Below are 20,031 nucleotides of genomic sequence, written 5' to 3'. Positions count from 1 at the left end.
GAACTGTGTATTCTGGATCCCAGTACTGTATAACTCTTTAGCCAAAAGAAATAATACAGAAAATAAAAACATGTTGTTTTTTTTTGTTTGTTTTTTTATTGCACTGGAAAACTTGGAAAACATCTTACGTCCTTACTCTGTGTGGGCTTGAATCTCCACAAAACTGACTTTGGCCTGGAGAAGAGCTTTGTCCTGCTTGTCTCCATGGAAATGTTGTTGGTTTGGCTGTAATATTGCACAGTACACAGGGGGTGACACAGGTGACAGGCCACCTCCAGAAAGTGACACAGTGTTGCTTTAAATTATATGCATGCCTTTCAAAACTGAGGGTAAATCTGTCAGACAACCAGGTGCTGCATGAATATATACGACACCTTTGCTTTCATTTTTACATCTGCTCTGTTTATATACCTGTATTTATTCTTGTAACATGTTTTCAGATTTATTTCCACAATCATCATTTCTCCTTCACAGAATTGCCTCTGACAGGTGTGCGCGACGTCCCAAAATGGAGCTGTATGCATTGATTTATTTTGATTCCCGCTAGCTTCTGTCCAGGAAGACTTGAACCAGATCAGCCAGCAGGGGAAATCAGTCAAGTGAATCTATGTATTTAAAACCGCTCTGCTCTTCTAATCTTTACTCTCAGAAAGTCCACTTGATTTCTCATACTCTGTCTTCAACAATCAAAGGTGACGAGGAGTTCAGAATCTGGTTTTGGAGGTTAATTGAGCTGTTGCATAAGTCTCCACGATGTATTGCTCAAGGGCCCTCACACATTACAACAAGTGCAAATGATTTTATTATTAGAAGCAGTTACAAGGAGTCTGTTTGAACAAAGTAATGGAAAAAGCACAGAACTGATATAACAGGCTTCATTTGAACAAAAGAAAAGTTTTGAATGATAATAAAAATCCTAAAGTTTACAAGTTTAAAAAGTGTACAAATTCTATCATTTTATTTGGGCCAACATTTTGGGGGCTCATCCAGGATTAACTACAGGTTTTCCAGAGCAACTATACAACTTTCTCATAAGCAGTCATAGCCAAAAACTAAATCTATTGGTAGTAGAATCCTCTATAAAAATGACATACCATGATTGCATGTGTTTGAGCTGGTCTCTCCTCTCTATATATCTAAGCTATAGGCCTGCAATGTACATGTTTATGACAGTGATTATGATGAGTGGGAGTCATGCACTTCCGTCTACTTCTGCCTGCCTCCCTGTCTAAGCTGCTTGATGACTGTATGGATTTTAATGCATTTACAGTGGCTTTGCCCTGGATGACATCTGTGCATATGGTCCTGTTTATATTTATGTGATTGAGACTGGATGTGCATTTGAGATTACAGGGGAAAATGCCGTTCTTGAGTGCTCTGTAAGTGCAAGGTGGCAAAGCAAAGTCAAAATTACCAAGCTGCTTAAAAGTGCACTATGAAACTTAAGGTCTGCCATCTAATTTCTCCATGGATATTGTTATTGCTTTGCCTGGAATGTGCAACATTAGGGATCTCCTTGCTTCCATTTTTGATATAAACTAAGTTCAATGCCATACTGTGGCACATTCCAGGCAAAGCAGCAACATCTGCATGGAGACAAAATAATGTGGATCCCTGCCTGAAAATGCATGCGTTTGTGAGACTGTGGTTCAAATATCTTTTATTTACACCTCCCTCTGCTTCTAGCCTACATTTCCTCTCGCCTGACCACATGTGTCCAACTATCTGACCCTTGACCTTTTAGTGGCCAGCCTTGGTCCAAACTTGACCTCTTGGCGGTTTCCTCAATTACAAAACCTTCTTGTTAAAGTTACACCTTAAATATTTAAAGGGGTCGATGTGTACCCGTGAGACTGACACTTGAGTGGGTACTGCCACATCAGATAGTCTCCCTGACCGAACACAGCAGGACACCGGACACCACCCAAAACACTATCTGTATTTAGCATCAGTTACACTCGGCCCGGGCAATTAGGCAGCTAGGAGCAGCTAAGGCTGCAGAGCAGATAGAGGAGGATGTGGAGGGCTGGAGTGAACTATAAATGACATTCGTTGGACTATTCCTTTAAAATATTTGATTTAGACAATATTTTGTATAGGGGAAATTATATAGAACATTATCTGCTAATGTATTGGACAAACAGACTTGTTACCACACTGATGAGGAAGGAATGAATAATTCCGCACAATATTATAATGCAGCTTTGAGTGGCCAGCGAATCATTATGCTTTGCATCATATTAAATACATTCTCGCCTGAAAAACTGTATACAGTTAAATCAAACAAAAACAAACTTAACATAACAAGAGGTTAGGATTCACTCAAAGAGCGAGAAAACCATGGAATTTGGCTGGTTAAACTATAAGCCACCAATGGATCATGAGCTCCTAATGGTTTTATCAGAATTAATTTGGGTCAGTAGGTCGACTGATACTTTACGATCCTATGCACGCTGTGACATCTGATGTTAGGGATGTTTATAATTTGCAATCATTTCAGTCAGCTGGATGGCAATATTTAGACCATGATTTATACAAAAGGTCACTTTCCTAAATGAACTATTGTTGTTGTAAGAGCTTTTCGTTGTCTTTCATTTTGTGCTCCTCTTAGTATCAGTATAATTAGTATAAAACATTATAATGTAGCATTTTGTAGAGGCTGAATGTTATTTTTACTCACAAGTAAATATATTTTTTATATTCTGAAGTAGTTCTGATGTAAAACAATAACGACATTTTTATCCTTGACATTTTATGTGACAACGCAATTGCACTGAATTTGTACAACCACAACATGGTGCCAGTTCTTCCTATTTCATTTAACACAGCTCTTTACCTGGCATGAACTGCTTATTGACAGAGAATGTGTAAGTTTGATTTTCACTGCCAAAACTCCTGTTTATGCCCAACTGCATTAAGGAAACCCCACAGTTTCACTCAGCCTGGCCTTTGTAGCACAAGAAGGCCAATTATTAATGCACATAGTGAACCCCTAATCTAGTCTGGGCAGTGCTTGTAGCATTGCCAAACTCAGTGTATGGGCCAGTCTGTTTGGGATTAAACTAGTGCACCCAATGAGATAAGATGCAGAGAAGTTGCTCCCTCCCATTTGGACAGACGGTTTATCCCGATGTGGCTAAGCTTCCTACGGCTAAGGATAGTACCGAGGCTCCTCCACCTGCTACTGCCCACTCCAATATGGCCGCCTGAATGACAGAGCAGCATGGCACAGTGAGAGGAGCAGAAACACGCGCTAGACATGGCGTTTAGGAGATCTCCCTCATCTGGATTCTCTGGTTAGTGCTAAAATAGTCATTTGTTAGCCATTTCTCTTGTATGTTCTGTGGTCATCAAATTGTTTGAAATAGTTATTTCACTTCAGTAGAAATACCTTTGGTCCAGCACCTTACCATTCTGCATTGTTCAGTTCAAACTAAAGGGACTGCAACTTCTTAGCATTCTTAGCATTATACTTGCCCCAGTATACTTGGGGAGACGTTCTGGGCATGTCCCACAGGGAGAAGGAATAGAGGAAGACCTAGGACATACTGGAGGGACTATGTCTCTCGGCTGGCCTAGGAACGCCTTGGGGTCCCACTTGAGGAAGTGTCTGGGGTGTGGGAAGGTTGGGTGTTCCTGCTTAGACTTCTGCCCCCGCAACCCAGTCCCGGATAAGTGGAAGAAAATGGATGGTTACAAGGTATTGGATTAAAACTATATTCATTGAATTCACCCATCACAATTGCTCTGTAATGTTGTGTGTATGTTAAAATATAAGGAAATTAATTTCACGAAAACATTGGTGGCGATCAAAGTTTGGTCCTGGTTTTCTCTCGATTCTCTCCACCCCTGGCTTCAGCCTTTACTTTGGTAGGTACAAGCCATTCATAGCCTTGTATTTCTTTATTGCAATAGTCAAAATAGTAATTGCATGTTTTATTAACATCATGCATTCCCATTATAAGCACCCCATCACTCCACATGTTACAGACACACTAGACAAGACCACCCTAGAGTAAGCAGCCCATTGTCCCTGTCCATTCACTGTACAGGAGTTTGAATAGATCAGTGTGGGGCAGACGTCAACACTTCCTGCAGCGCGGGATAGGGTTGCATGGATTGCTCTGGAGTGGGGCTATTATATGAGGGGCTAATTCTGCTCTATAGGGCAGAAAGGGCAGTTTTGTCGGCTGTAAGTAGGAGATGTGTCTGTAATCCCTCAGTCCTTCAAGTAGATTCCATTGTAAAAGAAAATTCAATCCTGTTAAGCGGACAAAAGTTTCAAAAAGACAAAAAAGAGTGAATATGTTTTGCCACTCATCCAAATAGCTTCTTCAGTTCTGACAGGGTTCTGCAAGTCAAACTAGTTGAAAGTACCCAATATTATAATGTCTAAGGTCTATGGCAGTACAAAGGAGTGGAATATAGAGACTGGGAGATGTGAGAAGGGGTGATGTTGAATCAGTTTGAATGCACTTTGAAGCATTTAAGGGTGCTGCACACATTATACAATTCCTAACAGTAACCGTTGGCATATTGTACACATTTAAAACTTGTAGAGATGGGGCTGAGAAAGCTTATTCTGTGGCCACAGCTGCCTCGAAGGTGACTGAACGCAAAGCAGCTGCCAATTTGTGACCAGCAATGACTCCTTAGACATCACATTCAAAGTGAAGTAAACTGTCCTGCCCAATGACACATCAAGAGCAGGCACCTCTGGGTTTGTAAGTGAACACTGTACGACTGAGCCACTGCTGTTATTTTGAGGTACAGCTTTGGGCTGATGCAAGTTGTGGATTTGTCTGTATCAGATTATAAAAACAATTTCATTTCACTTTTGTTATTTTACCTACCCAAATCATTTGCACAGTATTGCTTTTTGAAGACAAATCCAAAACCCCATATTGTCCGATCGGAGCGTAAACCAAACAGCGGTGCCAGATGTGCCAGATGTTGTTATGTGAGGACTTAGGTGAAGTCGTGTTACGCCATGTGATCCATGGCTTAGTGAAAACAAACGGTCTCCATTGACGATACTGCTGTGATTAAGATTTAGTAAGTGCATATTTATCATAAGTCAATGTAATGCTGATATAGAGGTGACGTATGGCCATCCAGCTGTCACACTGGGATTTCACCATAAAGAGATTTGAATGTGGTTTGTCAATGCACAGAATGTGAGCCATATCATAGTGTCCACAGTGGAATGAGCAACTGTATTATTTTATTATAAGATTCAATTGACTTCTGTCTCGGTGGGTCGCTCAGGTAGGAATTTTAACTACATTACATTGGAAGGTATTGCAATCTGCTGTGAATATAAAGATAGTGAACATAAAGTTTATTGTCATTTGAAGTATATTTGTTAGCATTAAATAAAGCTAAAAGCTTAAATTGCTAAAATGTGACTATATTTTTATGAAACCTCTCATAAAAAGTATTAAAACTAACAGAAGAACATTTTGAATGTTACTCAAGCAAATTGATTTTATGTTAATTGCAATACAAAATAGTCTATTATGGACACTGAGTATTTGACTCATTGTTGTCCTTACGAATAATGGGTGGGAGAAAAACAGCTTTGTCCATAGTTTTGTCAATTGAATGTTATGAAATGTTAATTGTTTCAAAAACACGTTGTTCTTTTGTATGTCTTTGGCCCAAACTGTGCTAAAAGCCTCTTTTGAGTGTCCGCTGTGTGAAGCATGGCCTTTGTGTCACTGCAAATTAATGTTAAATCAGGGAAGCATAGCTGATGTTATGTAACCATTCTGAGAGAAAGAGACCGGACCATTTTATGAACAATACAGAATATGGACCACATAATGCTGTATACAGGGAGGCTGTGATTTGAAGAATACAAAAGCAACTCTATTTGAATGTAAGTCTGGCTCATATAGAAAGCACTGAAGCTGTTATGGAGGGAAAATAATCAATAAAGGTAAAAGAAATAGGTCAATTACCCAGTGAGGTTTCTAATAATCTTGGTATGCATCACAGATTATAGTGCCATCTCACAAAATACTGGGCTCTGACAAGCAAGCAACAGGCTCTAAACGGTTTACAAAAACGACTCTTTTTGCATCAGAATGTGATGAAAACCTGCCAATTAACCATGCAACAGTGTCTAAGAGCATCTAAGAGCAACTGTTGAATCAATTTGACTGCACAAAATTTGTATGTTCAGTTCTTTTATTCATATAATTTGAATCAAAAAATACCAACAAAAATATGAACCTGACTGAAAAACTTTGTGAAGCCCATGTGTACCGGTACTTAAAAAAATAAAGTATAAGCAAACAACTTCACTGAACATAGTATTACACCACACTACTATTACACATATACTACTGACCCTGACACCTTGAGAATGCCTGATATCGTTGGATCTCGGTAGCAAAGCAGGGTTGGGCTTGATTAGTAATTGGATGAGACTGCTGGGAATAGCAAGTGCAGCAGTGGGGTTCTGCTGCATACTGTTGTTGTGTTCTTATAAGAAATGCGAAATATTTCACCAACCTGCATTGGTGGTAGTCGGAGGGGCTGATGTCGCAGACTGGCAGTCTCAGTGCAGCAGTGTGACTAGTTTACCATCACTGAGTCTGGACTGAATAAATAATGTGACATAAGGCACTGAGTATGTTGAAAAGTGCTATACAAATCCAGTGTCTAATTATAGGCTAAAACTAAACTAAATACCATGATGTCTTTTTTCATTTTTACTTCCACACTTCATATTAAAGTATACTTTATCTAAACCGGATTTAGGATATCCTTAGATTTTGTTTTGGCATTGGGCTCAAACACATGTCGGCGCCGACCTGCTGCATGCATGAGGGATTTTCTGTTTGGCCTGTAGCGCGTTGGCGACCTCCCAGTCAACCCCCTCCCCCTCCCTCACCTCTCCCACTCAACCCCCTCCCACACATACACAGGCACACCGGTCTAGGCTGCTGCCGGAAATCCTTATGACAGCTTAAAGGAGATATCCCCGTACAACATGATGATAACGATTGTAGATATGGAAATGCCATGGAATATGATTCGTGTTGAAACAGGAGCATGCTGCGTTTCTATGGCTACTGAGAGGGGTCTGAAATAGCCACAGTATAATGTTATATCATTCAGGATGTCAGTCACAAATCACACTGCAAAAAGAAATATTTAGTTGAAATGAATTTAGAAGATGATTCTTATTTTGAGAAGTTTTCATATAAGATGTATGTGCTCCATAACCTTTCTAGTGGAGGGTCCCTGGCGATATTATTACTTCACTTTGAAAATGCCACAGTATGGAATAAAAAACATCTATAGAGACATACAGATGACTCCACCATGCCAAGTTACATGTCAAAACTGTGGAGAGACAATCCCACTGTTTTTCCAAAGTATTTTTGAACAACAAGAATATGTCAAATGCAGAGAAAAAATGAAACTGTGTACTATGAAATGTGTCCATAATGAATGAAAATGAGTATATAGTTTTATGTATCTGTGTCGGGGAATACCTAGGGAGTAGTATGTAATATTTTTTGTTAGATGTTGTCAAAAATCTCCATGAATTACTACAGCTTGTTGTGGTCTTGGGTCAAACATTCCCCCCCAAACTGCTACATTTTTACCAATAGTGATAGGGGACATGTCAAAAAGTTCATATGAAGATTTTTAGAGCTCTGACTCTGACTGTGATTGGTTAAATCCACCTGTCACTCAGCTAGACAGAGGCTGACCAATATATCATTCCCAAAATCAGATCACAATTCGATATTTTATCATTATATTGCAGAACCGTACATCATCTTAAACTCTTCCAAGAGTGCCATATTAGTATACAGTTCTCTTGTTGCTAAGGCGAATCCGAGTCTACCGCCGAGTGCTTGATGACAGCTGTGATTGACCAACCCATTACAATTTGCTCAGTGTGAACCTTGGCTCTGCAGGGCATCTGTGCATATTTATGTCTCTAAATGGAAAGTAGCAGCAGTACGTGTCACTTCCAATGAGACAAACTCTAAAAGAATACTCACACGTTAGCACAAAGGCCGTTAATCGAGAGCCATCTGCCACATTTAGGACTGGAGCAGGAACCAAATGTGAGAGTGGAGGAGGAACTGTCCCTTTTACCATTGTAACACATTCAGTTTGTGTACTATTAACAAAACTATTCAAAAGTGCATGTAATAAAAGATAAAGGCATAAAAATAATACTAAATCCAAATTGAGTTTTTATTTTTAAACATTTAAAACGTGTTAATAATACATGGAGACAATCTTTATTTTGTTTTGTAAAGGTGCACTGTATCTTTTATCTTTTCTGATGGTCTCCGTGGAGATGTTTCTGATGGTCGTCATGGAGATTATTTTACCTGGAATGTTCTACACTATCACTATAAACATATCTATACATTTATGGAAAGAAGTAGGTAAGTTACAAGCCCGTTCTGGAGTGGTAAGCAATAAAAGCACTTGTAATGAAATAAATGCAATATGCTTTATATTTAATGCCATACTGTGGAACATTTCAGGCACTGTAATAACATCTTCAGGGACAAATACTAGGTGGCGAGCTATTCACCAGAAAATACCAGTCAAATGTTATAAAAGTAAGAAGCGTTTTGGTAAAATGCAACCTCTGCTGTTGTTACCTCTGATTGAGGAAACAACAACATTTTCATCCGAATAAATCAGAATAATGATGCGGACATTTCACCCACAGAGAAAGCCACAGAGGACAGCAGAGTTTATGACGCAACTACACATAACTTTACAGGCCAAAAATTTGAGACAGAAGTTGGTTTTAAGCGTCGTGGACAACAAAAATAATTACAAAAGCAAACTAACTATTAAGTTGTTTTTTTTCCCAATTGTGCATTAATGTGAGACAAGTTGACAGTTATGCAGGCTCAGTGTTTGAAAAATGGCTCATTGTTATTCGCATTGCATTTGTCTCTGTCTGCAAAAGTATTTTTTTGAGGCAGCAATATTTTTCTAATTGCGATTTAAAAAAAGATGGAAAAATTAATCAGTTTGAGCTGGCTTGATAAGTGTATAATACATTGGAAAAAGAAAATCTTACTGTCCCTCCAAGGAGAAGCAAAACAGGGTACTTTGATAACACAATTGCAGTTTAATAATTTGGTAACAAACTTTTATACACACATCTGCACTTGTTTTTAATGTTTTATATGGACTTGTATACTTGTTTGTTTTGTTTCTTTTTCTGTCTTTATTGTATTTTAAACAGGGCGTTCATGCAAAAGAGAGCCCAAGATTCCTGTTTTAATAAAGAAAGAAAAAATAAGTGGGGTCTCCTCTTCACAGATCTGACCCATATTTACACAGTGCATCTAGTTTTCTGGCACCATCTCTCATAATTCATCTGTTTTATACTGCGCTCTCTCTCTCATATGTATTTTTGTGTCTGAAAAGTCATACTCACTGAATGATGTAATGGCTCTTTTCTGTTTCTTTTCTGCAGAATCTCGGACCAATGCCTCGAGCTTCATTAGAGCAGCCACAGCTCTGAGTGAGTCTTCGTCCATACATAGCGATGGTCTGTTTCATTTGGCCCGGGACTTTTCGGGGTTGGGCATGGAGCCGATGCCCTACAACATCCTCGAACCCATCGCACTCAAGGAGGAGCCCTGGATGGAGGAAGCTCAGAGTCTTCTAGATGTAATTGAACATTTAATGCATTTTGGCAGAATATATAACAACAGATGTATTTATTTATTTAAATGTAATTCAGTTCAGTTCAATTCAGTTTTATTTGTATAACACATTTAAATACAATACTTCAACTGCCCAAAATGCTTCACATAAAAAGTCTAGCTAGAATTAAATGCCAGGGAGAAAATGCTGATTGATATGTAAATAGTCACATTTTTATATAGCGTTTTTCCACCTTCAAAGTACTCAAAGTGCATACATTAAGGAGCCACTCACCCATTCACACACACATTTATACACCAGTGTACACAGACACTAGGAGTGAGGTGAGTCAAGTGCCTTGCCCAAGGACACAATGACAGCATTCATCTGTGGGAGCTGAAATCACATCTGACCACTACTGTCACCTCATGTATTTTATCTATAGCAAGGTAACACAAATATACAAATCTATCTCAAACATGTACATCATGTTACAAAATAAAGAAATTCAGTGTAATATAGTTTTGCCTTTCATCAAACCTACTTCAGTCTTGGTCATATCTTACCCATTTTGTTTGTATATAAAAATACATATAAACATATATTTCAGTACAATTTCTGCTATTGCAGTGCCCAACATAGCTTCTTATATTGTGCACTAAAACAGACTTATCAATTCATTTTTGGATTTATTCTCATTAGTGTTGGTCAGTGTTCCCATTTTCTTGTTCTGCATAAAACCATGAGGAGGCAAAGTTTCTTGCGATTTCAAAGAATTGCATCATTTTTATGACTGGGCAGTACGTGTGGAACTCTCATTAAAGTCATTCTTCTGTGGTAATAGTAGAAATAACAGTCAAAATGTAACATTTGTGTGAGAATCCTGGTTCAAAGCACGCACAGTGGCAGCAAATTTAGTAATCTGGACAGAGTTTTACAGTAGAGACAGCAGCCAACTGAAAGCCACTGTCATTCTGCAGGCTGATGGTTACAGAACTTAAGCACAGAACATGTAGTACAAGTAGTACAAATGTTTAAACAAATTAGGACTAAATCAGAACAAAAGTAGAACAATACCTCTTGGGCATATGAATTAATACGCATAACAAAATCAGGATTAAATCAGGACTAAACCACCAAAACCAAAAAGTCCAAACCAGAACTAAATGAATGTGGTGCATCATCATTAAGAACAACTGGACATTACATAACATGGTATCTCTATTTTCATTTTCGAGGAAAAAGGATAACAAAAAAGATTAGATTTGTAAATACTACTGGGAAAGCCCTTGTTTGATTTGGTCTAGATGAACATCCTGACAAGGCAACAGCACTGCCCACTCGCTCTGCCTGCACTGTAAAAATCTTCATAGGCAAATACAAGAGCTCACTGATACAATATAAGCTCAAGATAGAGTAGAGGCTTTGTTTAGGTAAGTGCACATATAGTCTATACTGATACTGATTGGGTTGGTTCATCATGGGGCAGTGGTAGTGGTAGTGGGTCTAGATCATTCTCAGATTATTCACACCAACTCTCATTTTAAAGGTGCAAAGGCCAAACGAAAAAGCAAAGCAGTGAATAGATAGACTTGAACATAAAATGAACACCATGTGAATCTAAATCTAGTCTAGGTCTAAATTAGGACTAAATCTTACACCCTGGTCTACATTTGAAAGCCTATGTCATAACAAAGCAGTCCTGAAGTTGTGAAAATGTGTTTATCAGAAGCTATAGCTACCCTATTTACATTTTCTACCTGTTTTTACCCACTGATCCTCCTCAGTTAGGGTCTAGCTTCACGAAAGCCCACCCACTTTGATAGCTGTGCTGTACAGTTTTACAGTGCAGAGCGCTAGCGCCCACAGCGCGCAGAGACGCTCTCACAGTCTCCAGTGGGATAGATGGAGAGCGGCTCTGGTACAGGCAGCGCAGCACTCTGCTCCTCTCCAACTCACTCTGAAAGTGCTACGAGCCAAACCATGCGCACTTTTTTCGCACCGTTCTTATCAATCCATGGATTATCAGGAGAAATCTTAGCCAATGTTTACGCGTGGGTTAGTGATGGAGACGGTGAAGATTAGGCGATGTTTTTACCCCTTACAGGACACACTGTTTGATGCACTTTTGTGTGTTTATGTTTTTTTCAAAGCCTAACAACATGCAGATCTCTCCGAGTGAGGACAAGATACCGGTAAGTAAACACTCATTGACATTTGAGCCAAGTTTCCTCCTCCGTTTTCAAGTTGAGACAGCTTTACCAAACGGACGAAGTCACACTTAAATGCATGTCAAATGTACATGTAATAACAACTGTACTATTTAAAATATTTTCAGAAATCAAACAGGCTAGTATGCTTTATCATAAATGTGGCTAATCACACTGCCACATGGAATCCTCCAGGGAGCTGTCCTTGGTGCGCACTTTCTAAGAACCCGTGTTCCATGCGCGTAAAATAAAATGCCAGGAATATGTTTCCATGGAGGAATCGCAGCTTCATTGTTTATTGTTCAACTAGCTATAGCAGGTTACTTACACAACATTTACACAAGATATGATCACATATGAACTTATTACCCCATGATTACATTTGTTTAGTTTTATTTTGTATATTATTAAACCTGTCTTGGGGTTGGCTTCTCCATAGGTTATAAATGAATAAAGAAGAAAAAGAATTGATCTTACATGGAGGTGCATCCGTAAGCAAGGCTATCTTAATGTGAATTTAATTATTAAGGCTGCTTAATTATGTGAGTATGTGAGTGGTGCCAGTAAAAATAAATAAATAAATAAAATAGTTACCAAACAATAGACTACAACAAGTGTTATCAATAACTGTCTGCATTTGTCTACAACCCAAGCTGCTAAAACTGTATGTTAAAATTTGAATAGATTTGGCAATATCACATTAGCCATTGGCAGAGTTTAAACTTGATTTAAAATATTTGGCGTGCTTTAATTAGCCTACTTTCTTACAAGCCTGCTGTTGATCATACACATATATAAGCCAAATAGCCCATAACACTAAAATATAGATCTTACAGTGTTTAGTTAGGCACCTAAAGGAAAAGTCATAATACAAGCTACACGCTGTTATTTTTGTCTCGACAGGTGCGTTCACACTTACAGAAACACCACATAAAAAGTGGGATTTAATTTGGACTAAACAAAACTAAACCTAAACTAGACCAGGACTAGACCAGACCTTAACCAGGACTAGACCACACCTAGCCCAGGACTCGACCATGACTAAACCCGTTCTACACCTAGACTAAACAAGGATCAAACCATGTGTGAATGCTGCCCAAGTTAGCAAATGTGTATGCATATACTAGCATTCTATTATGTCTATTATGGCAATAGTAAAATATTGCTGGAACAATTTCCATTCCCTTCATTGCACAATAACAAATGGAAACGGTTGCTACTGAATGTGCTTCCATAGCAACACTTTCTATGGTTATTCCAGTCTCTGCTTAGGACTCAAATGTAAGTCATTATTACAGCCTACAGCAGTTACAGGTGGCTTCTACTTTACTATTATCCACAATTACTTTCTCTGTAGAAGAACTACTGTAGATTGTTAGCACATAATGTCACAGTACAGCACCTTACAATAGGGAAAATGGCAGAGCTTCCACAGGATGTATTGAATTTGAGTGTGCTAGTGTTTAGTCTCCTCTCTACTCTGCCTTTGTCTAAATAAAGACTGAAGTGTCAGAGGTAAGCCTGCTGCCCACTCTGCCGCTAAGATTTATATATATTTTTTTTGAGACCCAAATGCCACTTTATATGCTCACTCCACAGCTCAGGGAAAACTGCTTTCCTGAACTGCTTTCCTGTTTATAAAATAAACCACCTGCTAACCATCTGAATAGCTACATTTGATGATTACAAAAAACTTCAAGTGCATAATGGTATATCATCATATATATATTATATTATATTGTGCAACTTTTCCTCTTTGATGCTATCATTATTCTGAAGAACTGGACGTAGGAGCTTCAGCTTGCAGTATATACTGTCCACAATAATATACGCAATATTATTATTTCTTTTGACTTTTGATGCAGTATTAACTCTCTACGCTGCATTAAGCCATTATAGAGAGTTAAGTCATAAATTAATATATTATGAATATTATGTAAATATGTTTTAGAAGGTCGTTGATGTTGAAAGCAACATCATCAGTTACTAGTCTAAATTCTTAACCTGTTAGTTGACTTAAAAATCCCACAGCAGCACAGGACTAACCCTGCTTAATAATCTATGTACTTTGCAAATAGAGTCGAATTGATCATTTTTCTTCACTTTGTTCTGTCCTCCAGGTGGTGGGTTCACCCGAGAGCCACAGTTCCAACGGAGAGGGCCTTTTCTTCTCGGACGGACAACGTAAAGTGGACTACGTTTTAGTTTTCCACCACAGGAGACATGGCTCTATACGCATCTCCACCTCTACCACCCATGACCAGGTCTCAGTGGTGTCCAATGGGAACTTCCCCTCATCTGTGAGCTCAGAAGGAGCAGAGAGGAGAGCCATGGGGGTACCCGGGGGCCCTCCTGCCAGTGTGGGGGAAGTGCTGATGGAGCTGGGGGCTGGAGGGAGCCAGGAGAGCATCGAGCCTGTGGACCACGAGATGAGACTGATCAGGCAAGAGTTTGAGGCCAGTCTGATGGAGGCGGGACTGGAGATCGAGAGGGACAAAGAGGTAAGGAGCTACTGCTGTGGTTAAAAGTTAAAGTGATGCCTAAGTGTAAAGATGTTTAATGGTCACATACTGAAACCTATACAAAGCAGAGAGTTAATAATCTAGAGGTCAGTCTAGTGAATTATTGAAATGGATGTGTTTAATAGATGCTTGATCAGGCCACCACACCTTTATCCAGACTTATAAACCATTTGTTTGATTAATACAAATGTTTAAACTTGCCTGGAACCAGCAAATGAACTGAAAACACTATGAATTGTGCATTTATGTTTTTTGGTAGCAAAAGTCTTTGTGTGGAGACCAGTGTTGATTTTGTTTGTCCTGATTTGTTGGGTTATAGTCATGGTTTCATCAAGTTGCTGAAGTTTAGTCATCATTTTCTGTCTTAAACCTGCTTTGGATATGGGTTAATCATGATTTTCTCCCATAGACTGTTTGAAGAAGTGAACTAAGGGAATGTGATGTCACCCATAGCTTTTGTCTCCAGTCAAATGAAGCTTATATCTTCATATCTTAATTTACTGGCACAATAGCAAAATAAAAATACCAGGATCCCGTAGAGTGGGTCAATACAAACATTTTAAGACCAAAATAACAAGCCTGGCAGCAGCAGTTACAGAGAGAGGGGCGACAGTTTTTCAATAGAAAGTGGATTAGAGCCAGAGTCGATGGAGCTGGAAGCGCGCCCATGCTCACTTCCTATTTGGAATGTGGCAGCTAGCAGGTTAGCAATGTCTATTTATATATCCAATCTATGGTTTCTCCCTATACAGAAAACATAAACATGAGGGTCTTGTCTCTATTGCTAAAATACAGAGAATATAACAGATGCAAATAGAGTAGTCAACATTTAACAGGCTTTAGTTATAACAGTTTTGAAGCATTTCCTCCAGCCTGATGAGCAACACCCAATTCCTCGAATGTCCATTAGAGCTGCAGTCAGTCACAGCTCACATTTCACAGTGTAATGAGGTGTGACCAACTAAGACGCCACAGGTCCATGTGAAAACAGTACAACCCAGTTATAAGACTGCATTATATCATTTTAGCTGTATTTAAATGCTTTCTTATATTGTGGAGATATTACAAAGGTAGGTAGTTCATGGATTACATCAGCATTGTAACCTGGATGAGTGTGAACAAAGAAACAGGTGTCAGTTTCAGGGTTTCTGCCGAGGTGTCACACCACGACTACAGCAGTTCACATACATTTTTCATTTGTGATTGTTGGGCATACCAGGGATGTTAAGTTTATTAGGTTAATTGATAATTGAGATTATTGAGGTTTCAGAAATGAAAATTTTATAAAGCTGGTCACACATCAGGAATGGTGAGTTGAAAGTGAACAGAAGACTTCACTGTTGCTAGGCCATACTCAATCAATAATTGTGAATAATCTTAAAATAACAATAACACATTTTTGACACATGAATTATATTGTACTGAAAAAAAATAATATATATATATATATATATATATATATATATATATATATATATATATATATATATATATATATATATATATATATATATATATTCACATTTGACTGAAGCTATGTACATCTTTGTATCAAGCTACTACTGTTATGTAAAGTTAAATGTAACCATGCCATTCAGAAAAAGGTTGTTTTGTTCCTCTCCAGAACTAGACATCTTGAGACTTGAGATCTCATCCGTTCTCTTCTGTGAATGGATGTGAGAGTGAATGGTCATCCGCCTGTGCCTATGTAGCAGCCCTGCAACTAACTGACAACTGCAAACAAATGAGTCAGTGTGAGCCGTTTGGACTAGAGTCTTTAAAAGCTGAGACGTCCTGTTGAATGAATTTAATTAATTCTGTTAAATTCACTGAATTCATGTCTGAAGAAAGGCTTAAACCCTAAACATCACATTGTGGTACTATTAAAATACCTATTTGGGAGCTCTAAGGAACTGTGGTGTGTGGATATGCTTTTTCTTTTCCATAGAAAATACATTAATTGTCACTTTAAAAAGTGAATTGAGGCTGATTAATGGGAGTCCTCTCTGGCCCCTGGTAGTGTCTGACAGTGGCTGTAGTGACTTGAGCAGTTGTGACCCAGTTTGTATTGATTTGCTAATCCACAGGAAAGTGACCATTTCTGGCTTGACTTTTACAGACGCCTTTAAAACAATTATGTGACAGTGCTGTCATTCGAAAGCTCTAAAGGTAGCTCTTTTCAACTTAATATAGTATTTATTTGATTTGTTTAAAGGTACACTATGCAACTTTTTTCTGGTGGAGGGTTTACCACCAGGTTTTCTCTATGGAGATGCAACTGCTTTGAACAGAATGTTCCACAGTATGACATTAATTTTATGCAATGGAGACACACAGGTGGCACAACCCAGCCAAGCTATAGGTCAAAACTCCAGTAAAAAGCAATAACGCACTTGGTGACTAGCAGATAGCAGACACTCCACCAGAAACATGACATAGAGCACCTTGAAATATAGTCTTCCTTGAGGCACCTCTTGTTGGCTGGTACAAATGCTGGAAAAATGGGCTGAAGAGGTGGGAAATTTGTAAAAATGGCAACAACTGGTCATCTGGTGGCGCTCTCTCATCTGGTTCATCTTTATCCAGCCTGTTCCACTTAAACATATTTTAAATGAAACCAAAGTATTTTAACATGTGTTGAGGTGGGGGGTGGGAGTGTGTGTTGGGGTGGGGGGTTGTTTGGTTATGATTATTGATGTGTTGGGGTTGGGTTGTTGGGCTGTCGGGTGGCTGGGTGGGTTTGGTGGGTGGGACTGATTTTAATGCTTTGTAAAGCACTTTGTGTTACTTTTTTTTGTATGAAAAGTGCTATATAAATAAAGTTTGATTTGATTTGATTTGATCTGAGGCTACATATTATAATTATACCCCTTCAACCACAAAAGACCAAAAAAACAAAACAAATCAAGGTGCAATTGAATTGTTCTTTTTGATGGGTAGAAATGGGGAGGTGAAAACATCAAGGGCCTATTATACACAAGTGTGATACACATGGAGCTGGATGGAGAGGGTTAGGAGGTTGATGGTTCTGCTGCTGCGGTGGAAATAGGGCATTGGGAGAGGGAGTGCATTTATATGAATTGCTTGAGCTCCTTGAAAGGAAGAATGTTATTATCTGACAGGAACTGGCTTAAGACAAAAGAAAGAAAAGAATAAGAAGTGAACAAAGCATATCTAATTCTGGAAGTAAAAATCCTGTACATTTTCCCTTTAGACATTTCATCATTTTTCGAAATCTGCCACTTTTTAAACCATGTAAATTGCATTATGGTCACTGCTCACCTAATGGTTAGCCACCTCTGGATTCTAAATATCAGTTATTTTAATTATGAATAGCAATTGAACTTCCCAAAATGAGCAAATTCTGTCTTCAGTAATGAAATGTTATGACTGACCTCTGTATTACATAACACAGTGCAGGTATGTGAGAAGACCCTCTTTAGCGGTGACCATGTGACCGTCTGTGCGGGCGTTGGTTGGCATCCAGCTGGCACACCGCACGCTCTGTGGCAGTTCTAATCAGATTGTTGACAGTGTGGCAATGAAGCCTAAGCCCGGATCAGATTAGCGGTGACTCTGATAGCTCCTTATCTCCTTGCGTGGATTCAATGGGACCGGATCGAATCACTACAGGGAGCCAGTACAAACAAGAGTGGATTGTAATAACTCCTAGATTTTCCTAATTAAATATGCCAAGGAGAATAAAGTTAAGTTCACTTAAAGGTGTGGCACGCTCAGTGGTATAACTTAACATTCATGAATAAGTGAAAGCAGATAAGACAGAAGACAGCTTAAAGGGCCCATTTAAGTATTTTATGAGATATCCCAGGAATGCCTTCTGTAACGAAGGAGAAAGGACAAACGCCAAACCTTGGGGGACCGAGCCTTCGCTGGCGCCGCCCACGCCCTCTGGAACTCACTCCTACAACCCATCAGGAACTCGGACTTCAAATCACTACTAAAAACTTGTTCAATCTGGCATTTCCCCATGACTTTCACCACTGTCTTCTATTGTTTTATTATTGTTTGTAAAACATCAAATGAAAAGGACTGACTTGTTTTTTCTTCTTGTTCAGAAAAAAACCTTTAAAAACAGCTGACAGTTAAACAATGAAACTTACTGGGCGAGAACCACGTGGAAACAACTGTGTGTGACTATTCCAGTTCTTTCTTTGTCATGGTCCAACAGCAGAGAGAGGGAGGGGCTAAAAGTTAATTGTGAAACATGTTTTTCACTCACGGTTCAAAATCAGGTGCAAACTCTGTGGAATTTACATTTATCATTGGGCTGAACTTCACCAAATACTCCATTCAATTAATTAAATTGGAGTTACCTGAGTCAATATAATCCCTCTGAGCCCCGTTCAGTCCCACATCTGGAGAGCTTTCATCTCAGCTGCAGCGGCTGTGTCCGGCTTGTTCAATTTAACACTAATTGCTCGGTGTAAAAAAGGCAAAGCTGGAACTCAAATGTCAGGCCTGTTGACTGTGTCTGGGGCTTATTGAGCTGACCTTCGGACTCACAGGGACATCCTCTTAAAGCACACTTTTAATTAAATCACTGCTACGTGTGGATTCAGGTGCAGAGGGCTGTGTGTGTCCAACCTGTGGAGGCTTAAACACAGGAGTTAGATCCGAGGGAGACAAGACCTTATCACTGTACAATTATGGACAGCCTAACATTTAATTAAGTACATGTCAAAAAGGATCAGAATAAGTTTTGAATAGTGGGAACTTGCTTCAGCATAATGATGGTTAATATACAATGATATACAAAATATATAGTTAGGGCAGAACAACAATGCAAGTACAACAAAACCCAGGAACACCAGGGCAAAACAAAGCCATCTTGGATAAAAAATAAGTAAGTCATAAGTAAGGAGCTTATAGTTGTAGGTAGTTCAGATCACAAACACTTTTTTTTTTTTTTTAACAAAAATTGATTTGCTCAGATTATGATGCTTTCACAATATTTTCACAGGAATCAGATTACGGTTTGATTTTTACTGCTATATCACCCAGCTCTACTTGTAGTCTTCTAAAGTTAAAGATTACAAACTTCTGAATTTTAAGTTTGTTTTGCCATTATTGTGAATTTGGCAATCTTCCTCCAATATTTTGTTTATAGTTTCCTATCCTTTTTTTGGCTGTCAGTTTTAGAAGACATCAACAGCGCATCAACAAGGCATCACCGTGCACAATATTATATTCTTACATTACTCTGAAAAATACATATTATATAACAATAATGTATCAGTAGTTTGTTAAGTAATTTTTAAACAGGTGACATGCAGAACAGTGGTACTCTTTATCGATCACATTAGTTCCGTTCTAAACCCAAGAGTGAAAGTACGTCAGATGCAAAACTCTATAAGAGCAAACTCTGGAGCTGAGAGGATGCGCACATGTGGAAGAGTGGGTGATATTTACAGAGCTAAATGTCACTCAAAATGGCTCATGCATTTTTTATAACTCTTCACCCTCACTGCAGGTGTTCACACAGAAGGGAGAGAAAATGTAATCCTGATAACCACACACTGATCGCTGCATTACAGTTACAACCAACGATTTCGACTACGTCCTCTGTCTGCTCTAAAAACTGTGAAGTAGAGGTTCATGGGTCCCAAATTTTCCCAGTAACGGCACAC

The 20,031-nt window shown here is 38.8% G+C and overlaps 1 protein-coding gene across 1 annotated transcript in view; it reads left to right on the top strand.

Moving 5' to 3' along the window:
- Positions 1 to 9,565: 9,565 nt before the first annotated feature.
- Positions 9,566 to 20,031, top strand: part of ano2b (anoctamin 2b) — a 50,933-nt gene continuing 40,467 nt past the window's right edge. Inside the window, exons 1-3 of the mRNA XM_055231493.1 lie at positions 9,566 to 9,675; positions 11,805 to 11,846; positions 13,982 to 14,362. Of these exons, the coding sequence (XP_055087468.1) occupies positions 9,592 to 9,675; positions 11,805 to 11,846; positions 13,982 to 14,362 (507 nt within the window). The 5' untranslated portion in view covers positions 9,566 to 9,591. The remainder of the gene's footprint in view (positions 9,676 to 11,804; positions 11,847 to 13,981; positions 14,363 to 20,031) is intronic.

Source organism: Periophthalmus magnuspinnatus, chromosome 23 (assembly GCF_009829125.3).
Source record: "Periophthalmus magnuspinnatus isolate fPerMag1 chromosome 23, fPerMag1.2.pri, whole genome shotgun sequence".
NCBI lineage: Eukaryota > Metazoa > Chordata > Actinopteri > Gobiiformes > Gobiidae > Periophthalmus > Periophthalmus magnuspinnatus.
Note: the sequence above shows the minus strand (reverse complement) of the source record. Positions and strands in the feature narration are given on the sequence as shown.